This window comes from Ovis canadensis, chromosome 4 (genome assembly GCF_042477335.2).
Source record: "Ovis canadensis isolate MfBH-ARS-UI-01 breed Bighorn chromosome 4, ARS-UI_OviCan_v2, whole genome shotgun sequence".
NCBI classification, from domain to species: domain Eukaryota; kingdom Metazoa; phylum Chordata; class Mammalia; order Artiodactyla; family Bovidae; genus Ovis; species Ovis canadensis.
In genome coordinates, this window is record NC_091248.1 from 100,457,403 (window position 1) to 100,476,799 (window position 19,397).

Genomic DNA, 19,397 nt, shown 5'->3' on the forward strand with positions numbered 1-19,397 from the left:
ACTTCAGAGGGTTTTGCAATACTCATAGCTTTTCAGGCCCCGCCTCTTGAGACCTTGTAAAATAGTCACCCGATATTTTTCCAGGTGGTCCCTTCCTTCCTCTGTGTTACAGTCCCCACTGGGGACTCATCGGGGGTGGCTAGTTCTGCCCACCACTGCGGGCCTGCAGGACCCTCAGGTGCCATTTCTGTTAACCATTTTCTGGCCTCAGTTAGGATCCTGTGTCTTTCCTCAGTGCTGAAAAGGGAGACTGGTAGTTGGATTATGTCATCCTATGTAGGGTGGTGGGTTTGAAAAATAGTCTCCATTGGCCTAATCATGGCTTATGGCTGCCCCGAGTATGGTGGAGCATGTCTCTGCCAGTTTAATATATCCGTAGAGGAAAATGGCTGGTAATAATAGGCTGCAGGGGGCAGATGGTAGTGCCCCATGCATCCTGAACTGGAGGCTATTATACCCTCTGAGAGGCATCTGTAGTGGGGTTCTTCCCCCTGTTCCTTGTCGGAGCACAGCTTCTGTCTAATTGCTGTGTTTTCTTCCCCCTTCCCATCAGTACTCACTGGGAGAGCTGGATACAATCTAGGAGGTCCAGCTGAGGTGGAATTCTGGGGGCATTGACCAGAGGTCTCCATTGCTGGGATTGGAGCCGGCCGAAATGGCGGCTCTACGAACTCTGGGAGAGCTGGTGGAAGAGTAGGGGCTGCTGCAGGAACTTCACCTGGCCCTGGATTGGGCATTAAGGCGGCCTCTGGTCCTGGTGGAGCACTGGGAGGCAGGCGCGTCGTTATCCAGTATGGGGGAGGGGTCAGATCATCCCCGTCCAAATCCTATAGAATTTCCTTTTTTTATCATCAGTCAATTTTTGTGCCATTAATATTTTTCCCTTTCCCTTCTGGATACAGAACCTTGTCCAAGTAGGAGGGTCTTGAGCTCACCCGAGCCATGAGTCAGTATATGGATATAGATCCGGGTGTCCTGGCTCTCCTGTGACTACTGTGTAGACCGCTTCCGCTACTTTTAAGTTCATGGTGTTCTCTGGTGGCCATCCTGCTCCCATAGGGGGCCATTTGACCCTCACAGAGTATGTGAAGGTGGTTAGGCTTCATCTTCACCCCATAGTCTCCTCCAAATCCCTTCTTTAAATTTTTAATCATGCACTCCAATACAGTTGCCTTAGATTCACTTTCCCCCATCTTGCTTACCTTCTCGGACCTTCTACTTTTCCTTTTCGTTCTGTCTACAAAGTTCTCAGTACCCTATATACTTCTGATATTTCCACTCAATGGCACTCACGTTGCCATTCTTCCTCCTTCCTAATTGGGGTGAGAAGAGCCTTACCTGCCAGATCCCAGAGGGAGAAGGGGGACCAGTGTGTCTTCACCTGCCGGTCAGCACAGCCAAACCAGAACACCACGTGATCCAAGACTGTTTTTCCCTTAGCTTTTAAAGTCCATTCTGCCTTGGTGGGCTTGATCAGGTGTAGATGAAAATACAGATGCGTTAAATATCCCACGTCCCAGGCTGTCTCCAGAAAAGCCAATTTGTGCTCACTTATGCATCCCCTCCTTCTAGCCTGACAATTCCGAGGGGGTCAAGAATTTCATAGCAGATGGGATGCCTCCTTGGGGAGGGCAGAATACGAGCACACAAAAACCAAGTTTCTTCTCCTAAAAATCCCCTGGCAGTTTCTTGGTAATAATTTTTCCCAAGATGGTATGGACACCACCTCTTAAATGACCTTCACAAATTTCCTTCCTAAGCCCTAACACGCTCGTCAACCTGTGTACCAAGCAATCATTGCCACCTGCCTGTTCCAGGCTCCTGTGGGTCTGTGACCCTTCTAATCCCTCCCAGGGAGGTGATCAGGCCCCCTCTTCCACCCTACCAGGTGGGTTCCTCCTCACCTGAGCGCTCAGTTCCCCTGCTGCCGTCCACTACCTGCTAACAGGAAAGGTCCGGGCACTGAGAAGCAGAATCCTTCCAGAAGGGCGAGGCACCTTTCCCTCTCTAGAAGATTTGAGCCGCAAGGCCTCGGAGTAGTCCCAAATGGGACTTGTCTCCTCAAAGTGAGGAGTTTCCTGGCCCATGCACCAAATGTTGTAGCCACGCATTCTGGGAAACAAACTCACTCAGAAGGACAATGCAGATAGTGGAGTGCAGTCTCTTACACTGGCGGGCCCAAGGCAGAGTCTCCTCGTAACCAAGGACCCCAACCAGGTTTTCCGAAAACCTTATATACCCTAAGTGTATGTGCCCAAACCCACCTCCCCAAATTCCCTGAAACTAGTCTGAACAAAGGAGAAGAAAGATTCAATCAAAGTTAACCCGTGATTCATATGCCTTAAGCCTACGTAGTTAACAGTGGACAATTATCAATAGGCCTGTGGTCATACCCCAATAAGCATAATAGAATTTATGATTCTGTTCAGTTACACAGATAATTAGGGTATTCTTTTAGGCAACAGAGGGTCTAGGTATGAGCCTTGGGGCTCTTCCATCCAGGGGGCCTGGCTTTCCAGTTGGTATGTCGTTTCCATAGATACTGGGCATAGAGCTCAAAGTCCACAATCTGGCCCAAGATGGAGTCCTGCTTTCAAGATGGAGCCTGTTCTGTCTGTTTCCTCCTTCACATGGGTCGTAAAAGAGTTGGACATGACTTAGTGACTAAACAACAATCATCAGCTTACATGCTTCATATTTTATCGATGGGTTGGAAGTCTGTTCTGGTGGACAAAAACCATACTACATATCTTAAGCTGTTCCCGGTGGACTAAGGCAATTTGATCTCGTTTCTCATTAAATAATTTCTAGCTTAGAATGGCCAGGTCAGGCTCTCTGTTGTTGTTCTCTTTTGTTCTCTTTTATGCCCACCTCTCTTTCTTCTCGTGTGTCAGGCTTGCACACTCCTCCTCTGTTTACTTAAGATCTTCACTGCACATCCTTTCTTTGGGAACCTTCTTCCCACTTCTGGAATGCTTTCATCCTCTGTACCCTACATCTCCTTCACTTACACTCTGAGGGGTGATTGTCCCATTGCTGCCTCTCTTTCTGGTGCAGGAAAGAAAGTGGGGCATAAGAGGAAGGTCACATCCCAGGGCTCAGGTGAGTCCCTGGGGTAGCTGCTGAGTGCATTCTTGGCTTCACACAGAAAAGAATTCAAGAGCAAGCCATAGTAAAGCGAAAGAAGGTTTTCTCAGGGAGATACACACTCCGTAGACAGACTGTGGGCCACCTCGGAAGGCAAGAGAGGCCCCCGGGTGTGGAGTTGTCAGTTTATATATGGGTGGATAATTTCATAGGCTAATGAGTGGGTGGACTCTTTCAAGCGTTTGGGAAAAGGGCAGGGATTTCCAGGAACTGGATCACCTGCCCCTTTTTGGCCTTTCTGGTCGGCTTCAGAACAGTCTTGGTGCCTGTGGCTGTCACCTAGCTTGCTGATGTGTTGCAGTGAGCATATACTGAGGCTCAAGGTCTAGTGGGAATTGACTTGTTTACCGTCTTGGACCTAGTTTGTTCTAACCAGTTTGTGTCCTGTCCTCAACGGTTATGTCATTCTTTTAAAGGTTGTACTCTGCCTTCTTCCGGCCTCACTTCTCCACCCAACCCAGCTCCTCAGAGCAGTGTTCTCACCGCCCTTCCCTCACAGGGCTCTGCTCCCAGTGTCCCCCCGGCGCCATTACATGCCTCCTTAGGACAGGTCTCAGCTCTCCCTCTTGTGGGCCGCTGTCTAGGGTCGCACGGAGTCGGACACGACTGAAGCGACTTGGCAGCAGCAGCAACAGCTCCCAGGTCACTGAGTGCTTCCATTAAAATACAAAATCAAACAAACCAAAAGACTTAATTTCTGCATCACAGGACCTATGACATAGAGTTCTTAGAAAATCCTGTGATCTAGGTAGTAGATGTACCTTTTTCTGAAATTCTATCAGGGGACCCATCCTCCCTCTACCTTAGTAAGTCTAGTTTTCCTCATCTTCCTCTTCCCTGCCATGGTTTTTCATAAAAGGCATCAAAGCTCATAAAATCTGTACCTAGGGAGAAAGCCTAGACTAGAGACTAAAGACTAGAGATTCTTCAAGAAAATTAGAGATACCCAGGGAATATTTCATGCAAAGATGGGCTTGATAAAGGACAGAAATGGTATGGACCTAACAGAAGCAGAAGATATTAAGAAGAGGTGGCAAGAATACACAGAAGAATGGTACAAAAAAGATCTTCATGACCCAGATAATCACAACGGTGTGACCACTCACCTAGAACCAGACATCCTGGAATGTGAAGTCAAGTGGGCCTTAGAAAGCATCACTACGAACAAAGCTAGTGGAGGTGATGGAATTCCAGTTGAGCTGCTTCGAATCCTGAAAGATGATGCTGTGAAAGTGCTGCACTCAATATGCCAGCAAATTTGGAAAACTCAGCAGTGGCCACAGGACTGGAAAAGGTCAATTTCCATTCCAATCTCAAAGAAAGGCAATGCCAAAGAATGTTCAAACTACCACACAGTTGCACTCATCTCACATGCTAGTAAAGTAATGCTCAAAATTCTCCAAGCCAGGCTTCAGCAATATGTGAACTGTGAACTTTCAGATGTTCAAGCTGGTTTTAGAAAAGGCAGAGGAACCAGAGATCAAATTGCCAACATCCGCTGGATCATGGAAAAAGCAAGAGAGTTCCAGAAAAACATCTATTTCTGCTTTACTAACTATGCCAAAGCCTTTGACTGTGTGGATCACAATAAACTGTGGAAAATTCTTTAAGAGATGGGAATACCAGACCACCTAACCTGCCTCTTGAGAAACCTGTATGCAGATCAGGAAGCAACAATTAGAACTGGATATGGAACAACAGACTGGTTCCAAATAGGAAAAGGAGTATGTCAAGGGTGTATATTGTCACCCTGCTTATTTAACCTATATGCAGAGTACATCATGAGAAACGCTGGGCTGGAAGAGGCAGAAGCTGGAATCAAGATTGCCAGGAGAAATATCAATAACCTCAGGTATGCAGATGACACCACCCTTATGGCAGAAAGTGAAGAAGAATTAAAAAGCCTCCTGATGAAAGTGAAAGAGGAGAGTGAAAAAGTTGGCTTAAAGCTCAACATTCAGAAAACGAAGATCATGGCATCTGGTCCCATCACTTCATGCCAGATAGATGGAGAAACAGTGGAAACAGTGTCAGAGTTAATTATGGGGGGCTCCAAAATCACTGCAGATGGTGACTGCAGCCATGAAATTAAAAGATGCTTACTCCTTGGAAGAAAAGTTATGACCAACCTAGATAGCATATTCAAAAGCAGAGACATTACTTTGCCAACAAAGGTATGTCTAGTCAGGGCTATGGTTTTTCCAATAGTCAGATATGGATGTGAGAGTTGGACTGTGAAGAAAGCTGAGTGCAGAAGAATTGATGCTTTTGAACTGTGGTGTTGGAGAAGACTCTTGAGAGTCCCTTGGACTGCAAGGAGATCCAACCAGTCCATCCCAAAGGAGATCAGCCCTGGGTGTTCTTTGGAAGGAATGATGCTAAAGCTGAAACTCCAGTACTTTGGCCAGCACATGTGAAGAGTTGACTCATTGGAAAAGACTCTGATGATGGGAGGGATTAGGGGCAAGAGGAGAAGGGGACGACAGAGGATGAGATGGCTGGATGGCATCACTGACTCGATGGACGTGAGTTTGAGTGAACTCCGGGAGTTGGTGATGAACAGGGAGGCCTGGCGTGCTGCAATTCATGGGGTCGCCAAGAGTTCGACACGACTGAGTGACTGAACTGAACTGAACTGAACTGAGGGAGAAAGACCAGCATAAGGAGATCAACTTTTAAATTCTCGACTGCTCACTATGTCTTGGTTTCCTACTCACTACTTCCTATAGAAATGGTGAAGGACAGGAAAGCCTGATGTGCTGTAGTCCATGGGGTCGCAAAGTGTTGGACACAACTGAGCAACTGAACTACAACTAGTTACTTAATGAGACAAGTCATGTTGCATTACCTCCACTTCTATCCTCATTACCAATTATTTCTTTTTGCCTGCCTGCCTGACCATATTTACCACTCACAACAAAAAGTACCTCTGCTGCTGACTTTCAAGGAGTTCTGTTTTAATGCCTATTCCCTTCTTGTTTCTCTAAGAGTTATCCTTCTTCTCATTGTCTTTCATACACAACATTCCTAACACATACAAGCAACAGCAGCATGACCATCTGGGTCATTGTTGACACTTTACCCTAACCAGGTATTTTATCTCTGGAGGAACTTACCTTGCATGATTTCATTAACTGTCTGTCGCTCCTCCCACTAAAAAGTAAGCTCCGTGGGGGCTAGAACTTTATCCAGGTTCTTCACTGTTGTATTTCACAGAACTGAGAACCATGTCTGACACATAGAAAGCTTTCAGAAATACTAAATAAGTAAATGCATAAACACCGAGAAAGAGCCAGTAGGAGAGAAGGGGGAGGGGATGGGAATGATCCAGGAGAACGAACTAAAAGAAGGATCAAGTTCTCAGGGGTTTGAGGGTGGAGCTTGGGAGGAGGTCTGTTGCTTGGGCAGAGCGGGAGTCTGGAGAATAAGCAGAGTGACTGACCATTGATAAGAAGAGGGTAGTTTTTCTTTGCTATGAAAATCAGAAGAAAAGAGGAAATGTTATTATTATGTGGATAGGCTATAGGTTTGCCAAAAGAGTTGCTGTGTTAACTCAGTGTGTTTCCTTCTAAGAGGGCTGATTTCCTTTGTCAGTGGGAGGCAGTTATCTGCAGAAATAAGGAGGTAGCTGAAGAGTGGGTCTGTCACTCTGGAGCATGTGAGAGAGCATTGACCCAGGAAGCACAGCTGGATGGTCTAGGGAGTGGGAAGACTGCATTGGCTTTGCCAACCAGGATCTGTCCATCTGGCCCCTTTTCTTCAGCAGCCCTCAACCACCCCAGCCCAGGGGCAGGTCAGGCAGGCTGCGGAGATCTTCCTTGATTCTCTCAACTCAGAATCTTCACAGCATCCTCTCGCTTCTGATTTACCTGGCATGTCATAATTGATTATAACCAGATGCTTAATGTCTGCTTGCCTTGATGGGCTGTCAGCTCTGTTGGGGCAGAGACTTGCCTACCTTGTTTACTGCTGTGTCCCTGGCTCATCCATGCTTGAGGTTTTGCCATATGACTGTGAACAATGGAATTTAAAGTACCAGGTAGAGAGTATTGGGTCCTGGAACGTGAGATGTGGAGAAAGAGGGTGAAAAGGAGGCCAGTAGAAAATTGGCATTAGAGGGAAAGACTCGTGGTTGAGGCATTGATGTATTAGGGATAGATAAAAAGAGCTGGAAGTAGATGAATGCAATCAGAGAATGGAGTATATTACTTTATAATTTCAGAGATGGGGCTCTTTGGGGGACCACAAGGATACAGATCTGGCCATTGGAGTGTGTGGTTGCAGTGAAACGGAGGAGAGAGTCATTAGGGATGAAGAGGTCATGGATACCTTATGACTTGAGATGCAGATGTTGAAGCCTCCTTTGAGACTTCCTAGTAATGGCACCCCATTCCAGTACTCTTGCCTGGAAAATCCCATGGATGGAGGAGCCTGGTAGGCTGCAGTCTATGGGGTCGCTAAGAGTCGGACACGACTGAGCAACTTCACTTTTCACTTTCATGCATTGGAGAAGGAAATGGCAACCCACTCCGGTGTTCTTGCCTGGAGAATCCCAGGGACGGGGGAGCCTGGTGGGCTGCTGTCTATGGGGTCGCACAGAGTCGGACACGACTGAAGCGACTTAGTAGCAGCAGTAGATTATCTCACCTGACAGTAAGTAAAATAACGAAAGGGCATGCATATATTTACAAGTAATGAACTCATACTTTGCCTTTAGCATTTATTCATTTGCTCATTCATCCTTCCACTCCCTCTTATTTAGCAGTAAGCTTTTTGTACAATAATGATCAAAGCAGAGAAGTCTAGACCCTTCTGAAACATACAGACTTGTAGGAAGGGCAGATTGTAAACACATGTCTATAAACTGTGAGAGTGTCAAAGGGAAAATGAGAATGAGGAACAGGTAAAGATGAGTTTCGGCAGTTGCTATTTAAGCGGGTGCCATTTCATCAAAGCAATATCGTGGATCCTTTTTTTTAAATATTGAAATTTATTGCTTTTGTTTCTCTCTTATTTGTTTAGAATTTATATAGAGCTACAAATGCGTAAATCTGCCTTACATTGGATGTTGGGTGTTGGGATAGCCCCAACATACAGTTTGGGGGAGCATTTAGAGGGTACTCAGGGTCATGAAGTAGTTCTGAGAAAGGTGTGATCATTCAGTGATCCGCTCAAGTGTAGCTGAGTCAGCTGTGAGATGGAGGCCAACGGTCACTAGAGGTCATGTAAGTAGGGAATATTCCCGGAGGCTCTGCTTGTATATCCAGGAAGCCTACAATTCCTAAACTGTCCTACAATTATAAATAATGTTTAAGTAGAAAATGTATAGGATTTGCATCCTAGAACGTGCCATCCATTTTATTTCCTGAATCCTCTGAAATAAGTGTACATTTCGCCAATGGAAAAAATAAATTCTGTATTCTTGTAGTGGAAAAATTAAAACGTAATTCACTATGATAGACTCTACAATCTTTCTGAAATGCCAGAAATCTAGACAGTTTGGCAATTTAACTTTAGTTATATATGACACACATCTGAGGTGTACTCTATGATTTGTATTCAAACATCAAAAGATATCATAAATACATGGCTACTTTAATAAATCCGGAAAAAATCTTTCCATCATATGGAAAAAAACCAAGTTTTATTTCTCATTTCTACTATATTTTTCAAAAGCTATATTTCCTGCTTTTGTGGTAAGTCTTGATGAAGACTTTTTAATAGTAACTGAGAAATACAGCGATGGACAAGGAGGCCTGGTGTACTGCATTTCAAGGAGTCGCAAAGAGTTGGACACAACTGAGCTACTGAGCTGACTGAGAAATATAGTGCCTTTACAATATTGTTCTTTATTGAATTCTTTTACTGTAAATTCATTACTTTGCTCAAGAATTTGACTCTGTCATTCTTGCCACTATTCAAAATTCTAATGAAACAAATTTATAAATTTTTACCACTTTCTATCCAAATCTTTCATGCTAGTATTTATAAAAATGACTTTTTATAAAAAAAAGATGTTGTATTCATTCATTCAAAGAAAATTTATTATGTGCCTACTATGTGCCAAGTATACCATTCTTCGGTTGGGGAAGCAAAAGTGAACAAAACGGACAAAAATATATGCTTTCTTTTTGCCTTCTTCTATGATATGGGGAAATGGACAACAAAATAATAAGGAAATCACATTTTTGCTTTGAAAGATGATAAGCCCTACAGAGAGAAATATTTACCAGGGTATATAGAAGTTATGACAGGGACCAGATTGTATTAGTTGAAAAACTTAATTACTAATGTAAAAACAGTTACATTATGATATTGATTTATATCAGTTTTCCATGTATATATTTCATATGGTTTATTGGTGGGATGCTGTGGTGCATGCTTTCATATAGAAATGTGATTTAATTCCCCATCCAATCTCATGAAGTAAGATTTGTTACTTCAACTATACATGTGAGAAAACTCTAATGTGAGGAGATGACTGTCACTCTCCCAGTGGAAGAAGCCCGCCAGGGGCAGAGCCAGAACCCCAAGTCCAGATGTTTGATTCCCAGCCCCCCTCTGTTCTGATGGCTGCCCAGATGGCTCTGTGGTAAAGAATCTGCCGGCAATTCGGAAGATACAGCTTCAGTCCCGGGTCGGGAAGATCCCCTAGAGAAGGGAATGGCAACCCGCTCCAGTACTCTTGCCTGGAGAATCCCATGGACAGAGGAGCCTGGTGGGCTACTGTCCATGGGGTCGCAAAGAGTTGGATGTGACTGAGCATCTAATATACACCCGCACTACTGTTCTGCTCCATGTCCCTGCATCTAGCCCTCCACCTCGAGTATTACAACACTTCATCCTCAGGCAGCATAGAGACTTCAGGTTTTGAAGTCCTTCCAGTAAAACTGGTAAGTGTTCAGTATGAAACAACTTTCGTGTCGTCTAGCGAAGCAATTGCCGATGGACTTTTGTGCAGATCTCTGAGGAGGAAGGGAGACAGGGAAGTGACTCCTGGTTCACCCTGTCAAATGGCCAGAAACACTCATTCTTTTCTAAATTCTCCCCAGCAGATCCACAAGTCTCAAGTTCAGTCATTGTAGTGATGGCCAGGTTAAATGTATTCTTCCGCTAAAAATACATTCTCAAAATCGTAGGAGTCATCAGTAGCTCTCATTTCCAAAAGTGCTGCTCCGGGCGTTTGATCATCCCGCACTTGCTGGTGCGGTTGACATAATTGTAATTCACAGACGCAGTGCAGTGCACCTGTTGTCCGACCGGCTGAAACTGCTCTCGCCCCTTGGTATTGGGCCATTCTGCTGATACAGGCTGTTATAAATATTACAAGGACAGGGGTAGTTTGTATTACAGGATAATGCAACCTAATTTGATGGACACGCTCATTTCCTATTTATTCTCTGTAGTCTGAGACGTGAGTTAAAATTTCAATGTGTTATAAAGGTTATGATAAAATATGGCCAGTAATTAATACTCTACTTAGAATATGCTGTCTGTAAGATAATGCTGGTAAGATTATGGTGCTCTTACATAAACTGATCCTGGTTTAGGGGAGGGGTGGGGAAGAGGGATTATATCTTTCAAATTAACAAGAAGGTAAAGTTTGAAAATACAGTCTTCTCATAGGAAGTCACTCCTGTACCCAAGCCAGCTGTAACTGAGAGGAGCATCCTGTGATTTCGAAAGAAAATAATGTGAGATGGGAATTCTGGACACTGCATTTTGCTTGAGTGACACTGATATATTTGAAAGCATCTGTCTTCCCCTTTCACCTAGACCCACCTTTGTTTATTTTGGCCTGTGAGCTCTTGCTACTGGTTCCCTCTGACTCTTGAGTCCAAAGACTCAGCCTGTATTTGGTTTCAAATTCTCCTTAAAAGTTTATCACTAAAACAATCACAACATTTGCTGAGTAATTATGTTCCAATTTTCAGTTAAATTCTTGAGTTTATCAATTCTTGCTCATTATCAATAAAATGCAGTCCTTTGACAAGGGGAATGGAGAAGGCAATGGCAACCCACTCCAGTACTCTTGCCTGGAAAATCCCATGGATAGAGGAGCCTGGTGGGCTGCAGTCCATGGGGTCTCTAAGAGTTGGACATGACTGAGCAACTTCACTCTCACTTTTCACTTCATACATTGGAGAAGGAAATGGCAACCCACTCCAGTATTCTTGCCTGGAGAATCCCAGGGATGGGGGAGCCTGGTGGGCTGCTGTCTATGGAGTCGCACAGAGTCGGACATGACTGAAGTGACTTAGCAGCAGCAGCAGCAACAAGGGGAAATATCTGATTATGTTTTCCCAAAGTACCATGCACAGAAGGTGTGATAGCTGGCGTTCTCTTTCTTCCCTTTGCATTCATCACACACATATTATGAGCCTGTGTTAGCATGTGCCAGGCAAAGCTCAAATATGGAAACTGTGTTCCTGACTCTTTGCTCTTTTTGACATATGATTATCTTAAAAACACACATATAGCACTTCTTATATGCCAGGCACATCTCTGTAGCTCAGCTGGTAAAGAATCTGCAATGCAGGAGATCTGGGTTTGATTTCTGGGTTGGGAAGATCCCTTGGAGGAAGGCGTGGCAACCCACTCCAGTGTTTTTGCCTGGAGAATCCCCATAGACAGAGGAGCAGGCGAGCTACAGTTCATAAGGTCACAAAGAGTCGGACACGACTGAGGGACTAAGCATATGTGCCAGGCACAGTTCTAAGCACTTTGCAAATACTAACTCCTTAATCCTCGAAGCAGTCTTAGGAAGAAGGTACTGTCCAAGGTCGTAGGATTAGTGCTGGTGGAACCAAAAGATTCAAAGCTGGCATCCTGGCTGCAGATTTTGTGTCCTTCTGCACTATACCATGCTTTGTAGATTGATTTTCATATAGCCATCATTTGTATGTAATGAAAAATAGAATATGCTGCCTGCCTTCAAAGGATTAGCAAGCTAAATCGGTTTCTTCTTTCTTTTCTTTTTTTTTTTTCTTCTTTCTTTTCATATATATCTTCAAAGATCAGATCTTGATAGAGCATTATGGTCCATTATTTTACTTGATATGGTCATTTATTGAATATGTACAGTGTTTACCAAAGACACAGGGACAATGCAGGCTGCATGTTAGGGAACTCAAATCAGAGAGACACACAATTTTGTAAGTGCTGATGGAAGGATGTTTGTCAATGAAAATTTCCCAAAGAAGTACTGCTTGATTTGGAGTTTGCTAAATGGAAGAATGGAGAGAGGGGAAGGATTTGTTGTGAGAAGGCACAGTGGAGTCTATACGAAGCAGCCGGTTAGGATTGGGAATGGAAATGATTAAAAGTGTGACATGACCAGAGAAGGAAGAGGGGTTTAAGTTCAAGTGGCCTGCATTCTGTGATAAAGACGTGGAACTGATTCGGTCAGTAATGGGAAATAATGAAGAAATTTAAGGAGTGAAAAGACATGGTACAAATTATATTTGAGGGCCACAAAATGGACAATTTGACTCAGAGCTGCCACTAAAAGTAATGTGGATTTCTAATTTCATTTTTTACCTCTTTCCCCTCATCTGCCTTCTCCAACCCTTTGTCTCCTCTTCTTTGGCCTCTCCCATTTTTTTTGCCCTAAACTCCACTCAATCTTATCATTCCTTCAGTAGTAAAAAATGTCTACTTTATCAAGGTTTAATCACAAAAATTTTCAGGAATACACACAGTATCCGCATTAGACCATATGTGTATGTGTGTGTTTATTTCAGTCATTCAGTCCTGTCTGATTCTTTGTAATCCCATGGACTGTAGACTGCCAGGCCCTCTGTCCATGGAATTCTTCAGGCAAGAACGCTGGAGTGGGTAACCATTCCCTTCTCCAGAGGATCTTCCCAATCCACGGATCAACCCGAGTCTCCTGCATTGCAGGCAGATTCTTTACTGTCTGAGTCACTAGGAATGGCCTGAACCATATAATGAATTTCATTGTCAGCATTCTTTCTACTTGCCAATTCAAAACTTCCCTTTTGTTAATGATACTTCAAGCATCATTGTGAGAAAGAATATTTGTTTGGAGGAGCAGTCAACAGCTGAAGGAAGAGCCTAAAATCTATGGTTCTTGAGTGATACCCTCCTCTTCTCACATGAAGATCCATCCTGTCCCAATGAGAGGCACTGAAATTTTGCTGCATCCTGATGGAGAGAAGTGACAGCATTGTGCCTGCAGAGAGCTCTGGGATTGCTTTTCAGCTGTCCCCCATGTCCTTCCGGCACAAAATCCATCCTCCCTGGGTCTGTTTCCTCTACTGTGTTTACCTAAAAGAACTATTAAAAGATCAGGCAGCTGGAACTATTACAGAAAAGCACAATGCAGATCAAAAGCATTGCTATTAATTTCTATTTTTCAGGCAGAGTTGAGCTCGGTATATCACAGTATTCCTCCAGGAACTCTGTATTTAATGGCTTGAAATCTTCATCTTTCTGGAATAGTGAGAAAAATACAGTTCACCTTCAGTTCTCACAAATGAGGTTGCTTTCGTCCTTGGGTGCCTTTCAGAGCATTGCCAGAGAAAACCTTCAAAGTCAACTTTCTGAATGGCTCCCGATTTTCATTAATGATCTCCTTCAAGGAAAATGTGCTCCTGTTTTCCTCTTGAATTTTTATACCTTCTTTTTTTTTTCCCCCTGTAGATCAAACAGTCAGTTGAGACCCACTTCAGCAGCCATGGCAGAAGGGCTGTTCTCTACAGGCCTTCTTCCTCCAGCCAAAGGGAGCTTCAGCTCCACCGGAGCATTCTCACTCAGCATCACTATGTGGTTGTCATCTCTGAAGAAAGGCTCGGTGCCGACCCTGGGCTACTAGAAAAAGGTCAGAGTCAGAAGTAATTACCAAAGTTGCTTGTCATCTAGTGTAAATACTTCCTGGAATGTGCTACTGTCTTCCTCTAAAAAAATTCACAAGAACAAATTTTTACCCATGATCAACTTTCTTGCACCATAGAAAACTTGGATTCTTTTTTAGCTTCCTCTCCATTCTCCTTTAGCTGCATTTCTTTATTCCTGAAATTATTTTGTTTATATTTTTGCAGCATTTTGGAGTTACATAGTTCATCTTTAAATGCTACATAAAAATGTTTATGTTTATGAGCCTGAATACATGTTCTGCCCAGCACCAAACTGCTCCATATTTTAAGAAAATTGCCACTTCATCTGACTGCAAGTGCTGGAAATTGTTTTGAGAAGCCACCTTAAATGCGAATCACAGATTGGCTCTAAATGCGAAAGAAGTGTAGATATTTATCTCACACACTGTTTCTAGTCAAGTACTTTTTATTTCTGCCATTTGAAATGAAAAACAAGAGACAATTTCTTAAATAAGTTATTTGAAAAGGAAGTTGAGTAGATGATGAGGGTCAAAAAGGGCAGTAACAATAACAGCTGACAGATCTTGAGTGACTAACCATGTGATATATTGTATTCTGTATTCATGACCTCATTTAATCCTCACTGAAAGCCTCTGAGTACCCCCAAGAAAAGATACATGCACCCCGATGTTTATTCCAGCATTATTTACAATAGCCAGACATGGAAACAACTTAAATGTCCATCAGCAGAGACATGGATAAAGAAGATATGGTGCATATGTACAATGGAATGTTACTTAGCCATAAAACAGAACGCAGTGGTGCCATTTGCAGAGACCTGGATAGAGCTAGAGACTGTCACACAGAATTAAATAAGTCAGAAAGAGAAAAACAGATTAGTATAATATTGCATGTATATGGAATCTAGAAAAATGGTGCAGATGAACTTATTCGCAAAGGGGAAATAGAGACACACACATAGAGAACCAATGTAGGGACACCAAGGGGTAAGGGGGAATGGAATTAACTGGGAGATTGGGGTTGACCTATATACATTACTATGTATAAAATAGATAACTAGTGAGAACCTGCTGTATAGCACAGGAAACTCTACTCAGTGCTCTGTGTGTGTGCTTAGTCACTCAGTCATGTCCAGCTCTTTCAACGCCATGGACTGTAATCCACCAGGCTGCTTGGTCCACGGGGATTCTCCAGGTAAGAATATTGGAGTGGGTTGCTATGCCTTCCTTCCGGGGGATCTTCCTAATTCAGGGATCAAATCCGGGTCTCCTGTATTGCAGGCTGATTCTTTACCATCTGAGGCAGGAAACCCAGGAATGTGAAGTGAGTAGCCTTTCGCTTCTCCAAGGGATCTTCCCAACCCAGGAATTGAACCAAGGTCTCCTGCATTGCAGGTGGATTCTTTACCAGCTGAGCTACCCAGTAAATGTTCTGTGGTGACCTCAGTTGGAAGGAAATCTATAAAAGAATAGATATATGTATCACTGATTCACTTTGCTGCACAGAAGAAACTGACACAACATTATAAAGCAACTATATTCCAATAAATTTAAGAAAGAAATATTCATCCCTCCCCCACTTGCAGAAGAGGAACCCAAGGCTTGGAATAGTTCAGGGATGCACCTTGTATCTTAAACTGTGGTGATGGAAGGGCAGGATTTGAACCCCCCGGATTCCAGATCTCACTTCTGTGCTTGTCCTCTTCATCTTCGTATTGCTCACTCCCTCTTTTGACCCCTTTGTTGTTGTTCCATCGCTAAGTTATGTCTGACTCTTTGTGACCCTGTGGACTGCAGCATGCCAGGCTTCCCTGTTGTTTGCTACCTCCGAGAGCTTGCTCAAACTCATGTCCATTGAGTCGGTGATGCCATCCAACCAACTCATCCTCTGTCATCCCCTTGTCTTCCTACCTTCAGTCTTTCCCAGCATCAGGGTCTTTTCCTGCATTAATCCTTCATTTTACAGCTACCAGAACGTGGAGCACTCATTCTCTGTGGGCCAATTAGAGTATTCTCTTTAGGATGGCACAGTGTGTGTTTGTTTTCCTATTTATCAAAAAGGGAGGAGAGGAAAAGCAATTTGAATCAACTGCTGATCTCCATGGTATTTTCCTCTAGGAGAAAATAGATCCTGGTGCCACAGTAACTTTCGTTTGTCATTTCAGTGTCAGCCATCCTGACATCCTCATAGCACATGCTTTTCAATTAGGTCCCCCCTTGCTCTTTAAGGGCTTCCCTTGTGGCTGGTAAAGAATCTGCCTGCAACGTGGGAGACCTGGGTTTGATCCCTGGGTTGGGAAGATCCCCTGGAGAAGGGAAAGGCTACCCACTCCAGTATTCTGGCCTGGAGAATCCCATGGGCTGTATAGACCATGGGGTCACAAAGAGTTGGACACAGCTAAGACTGAGCAACTTTCACTTCACTCTTGCTTTTTAAAATGCTAGTTTACGTTGGTCATGAAAGAGGCTGGGAACACTTAGCCATGGCCACGCTTTACCACCTTTTTTTATAATGTTGGTGATAAAGTTATAAGCTACTTCACTAACCAAGCTCCCAGGGGAAGAAGCCTCAAAAGATCTACTTTGATGAAAAGAAAGAACTTAAAAATGTGCAGAATACAGTCCATTAGGACAAGTCTTCAGGAATGCCATTTGCCAGCCTCTGCCCCCAGGAGAAGTACGTTAATATAGAGCTTTTGAAAGCAAATAAGAAAAGCAAAAGGGAAGGTGAAAGCCATGGAATATGGAAGCAGCTGGAGACAAAGTTTACAAACCTCACTGAGGTTGGTTCTAAGAAGGACCCCTCTGGAGTCTAAAATACTTTGGCACCTGATGCAAAGAACTGACTCATTGGAAAAGACCCTGCTGCTGGGAAAGATTGAAGGCAGGAGGAGAAGGAGGCAACAGAGGATGAGATGGTTGGATGGTATCACCAACTTGATGGACATGAGTTTGAGCAAGCTCTGGGAATTGGTGATGGACAAGGAGGCCTGGCGTGCCACAGTCCATGGGGTCACAAACAGTCTGACACGACTGAGTGACTGAACTGAACTGAACTGAACTGAAAGTTCTAAAACATCCATAAATGATATTGTCAGAACACCACTGATCAGAATAGCTGTCAGTCTTAAGGAAAGATATAAAACACTTTGTCTTCTCATCTTGTAAATTATTTTAGCCCACTGCTGAACAAGGTGATTCTATTAGCACCACCCTCGTGCCACATGAGCTGTGGTCCTGGAATCCTGCAAAGCCTTGACCCTGATAACACACCGCTATTGTCTGAAATTCATGTGTTTTCTGCCCCCTCGGTACTGCTACTCGTATATGCTACTCGTATATGCTACTCGTATATGGGCTCGTATATGGGCTACTCGTATCTGTGCTTTCAACTTTAGTTTCCATTTTATCCACCTGCAAAACAAGGAATATGTCTCTTCTCTCCCTTGATGTCCTTTGGGTCAGTTTTATAAGAAAAAGAAGAATTACTTTGCAGCTTCCAAATACCAAGAAAGTGCAAAGAAAGCCTGAAGGCAGTTGAATCTGCCAGAGGAGCTGCTGGGCACAGTAGTACGAGATAACTAGATGATGTCACCGGAATTTGTCAGTGTAAATACTGATTTGGCTCCCTTTGCCAACATTTCCTCAGTTTTGAAAACATTCACTGCTTCTTTCTTGCTATTCTTTTGCTTTATATGGTAAGATATTATTCCTGGATAGGCCTCAAGAAAGGGTAGCAGTTTCACAAGTATGGGATATTGTTGGTTTTCCATTTGATTTTGTAGTTTTCATTGTGAGAGCCTGTGCATCAAATACCTGAGATTAAAAATTTCTGTGACCATCATCTAATATGTCTCTGATTATCTAACATATAGAAAAAAAAGCCACTTTTTAAATTGCAGCTGGTTTTCCATGGCCGCACATTTAATCTATAGACTGTTTGAATTGAAGCAGTTACTGTCAAAAATGTTTTCTTGAGATTTAATTCGTGTAAAATTTATTTTGCTCTAGTTTCACATATTCAACTTATGCTTGTCTTACTACATGTACAGCGACAGAGAGTGGGACCCTAAATTGGCCCCTTTAAACTTCATCTCCCCATGCTAAGCAGCTTGGTGGGAGTGAAAGCAATTCAGAATGATCTGGAGACCTACTCTCCTTATCTTTCTTTTCATCATTTGCTGTTTGCTAACCTGAGATTTGAAAAGATTACATTAAAAACAAAAGAGGCACTTCTACAAATGTTATTAAGTACCAAGGTGCAGAGTTGACACATTTATAAAACACATTTTCGGTCCTAAGAAAATAAATATAAAACACATTTTCCCTGTTCTTCCCGTTTATTCTACCGGCTTTCTAGTCCTGTTTTGACTTTTCCCCCATCATTTCTGCTGATCTCTTTTTTTGTGCCATCCTTTGAAGCACAGGTGGCCTTTTTTAGGGTCCCTTTAAAAAAACAAAAAACTTTTAAGGCCAGAAATGGGTAAAAATTAGGAAAAAATTTAAAAGAGGGCTAGTCCAGGCAGCCAACATTCTACTATTAAGTATAATCTGTTCTTGAAGAGTAATATTTGGGCTTCATCTTATATTTAATAACTAATTTAGTAAAAATTAATTGAAGGGAAAAGTAAGCAGTCTTAGGTTGAAAATTCAAATATAGGTATTAAGTTTTGCCCTGGTTAATTCTATTCTGTGATATAATAGAAATTGGTGATTCTAACCAGAACAACAATAGATCCGTGTATATTTGGCCTTATTCTCTGAATCTTATTATAGTTTATATATTAAAGGCAGTAATGATATTTACTTCACAAGAATATGTGGTGAGAATTTAACCACTTTGTCCACACCCATCAGAGTTCTGGGAGGAAACAAAGTAAAGCCCAGCCAATATTTCTCATTCAGTAGTCTGGGAGTGGGGCCCAGAAATTTGTATGTTAAAAACAGACACAGGTAATTCTGATGTGTAGCCTAGTTTGAGGAACACTGTCCTAAGGGATATACTATTGGTTCAAAAAATAGAATCTTTAGAGTTCATTTTGTAAAAAAATGATACAAAAGTGTGCTTGCTATATGCCATTGAACTATAAATACTGAAGATTTATTGGTATATATTGGTATAGTTAATAAGTATTTCAACTTTAAGCTGATTTTGAGGACAGTAAGAGGACAATTGTCTTTACAGATTTATGCCTACAAAACAGCAGAATATGAAACATACACATTTGTCGTCCTTTAGCCTCCTACTTTGGAAAAATATATCTTCTGTTTCTGCAGTTGTAAGACCATAGAAATCTCTGATGTCTCTAAAAGAAAAGGTTGAAGGACCAACCAATTATTCCTTTTCCTAATATCTAGATACTGTATAGTAAATCAGTGCTCTGGTACATGG

The 19,397-nt window shown here is 42.8% G+C and overlaps 1 protein-coding gene across 3 annotated transcripts in view; it reads left to right on the forward strand.

The window, feature by feature from the left end:
- CPED1 (cadherin like and PC-esterase domain containing 1) overlaps positions 1-19,397 on the forward strand; it is a 327,294-nt gene that overhangs the window by 25,161 nt on the left and 282,736 nt on the right. For all 3 annotated transcript variants that reach the window (XM_069588269.1, XM_069588270.1, XM_069588268.1), the window contains one exon: positions 13,813-13,990. In XM_069588269.1, the coding sequence (XP_069444370.1) occupies positions 13,813-13,990 (178 nt within the window). The remainder of the gene's footprint in view (positions 1-13,812; positions 13,991-19,397) is intronic.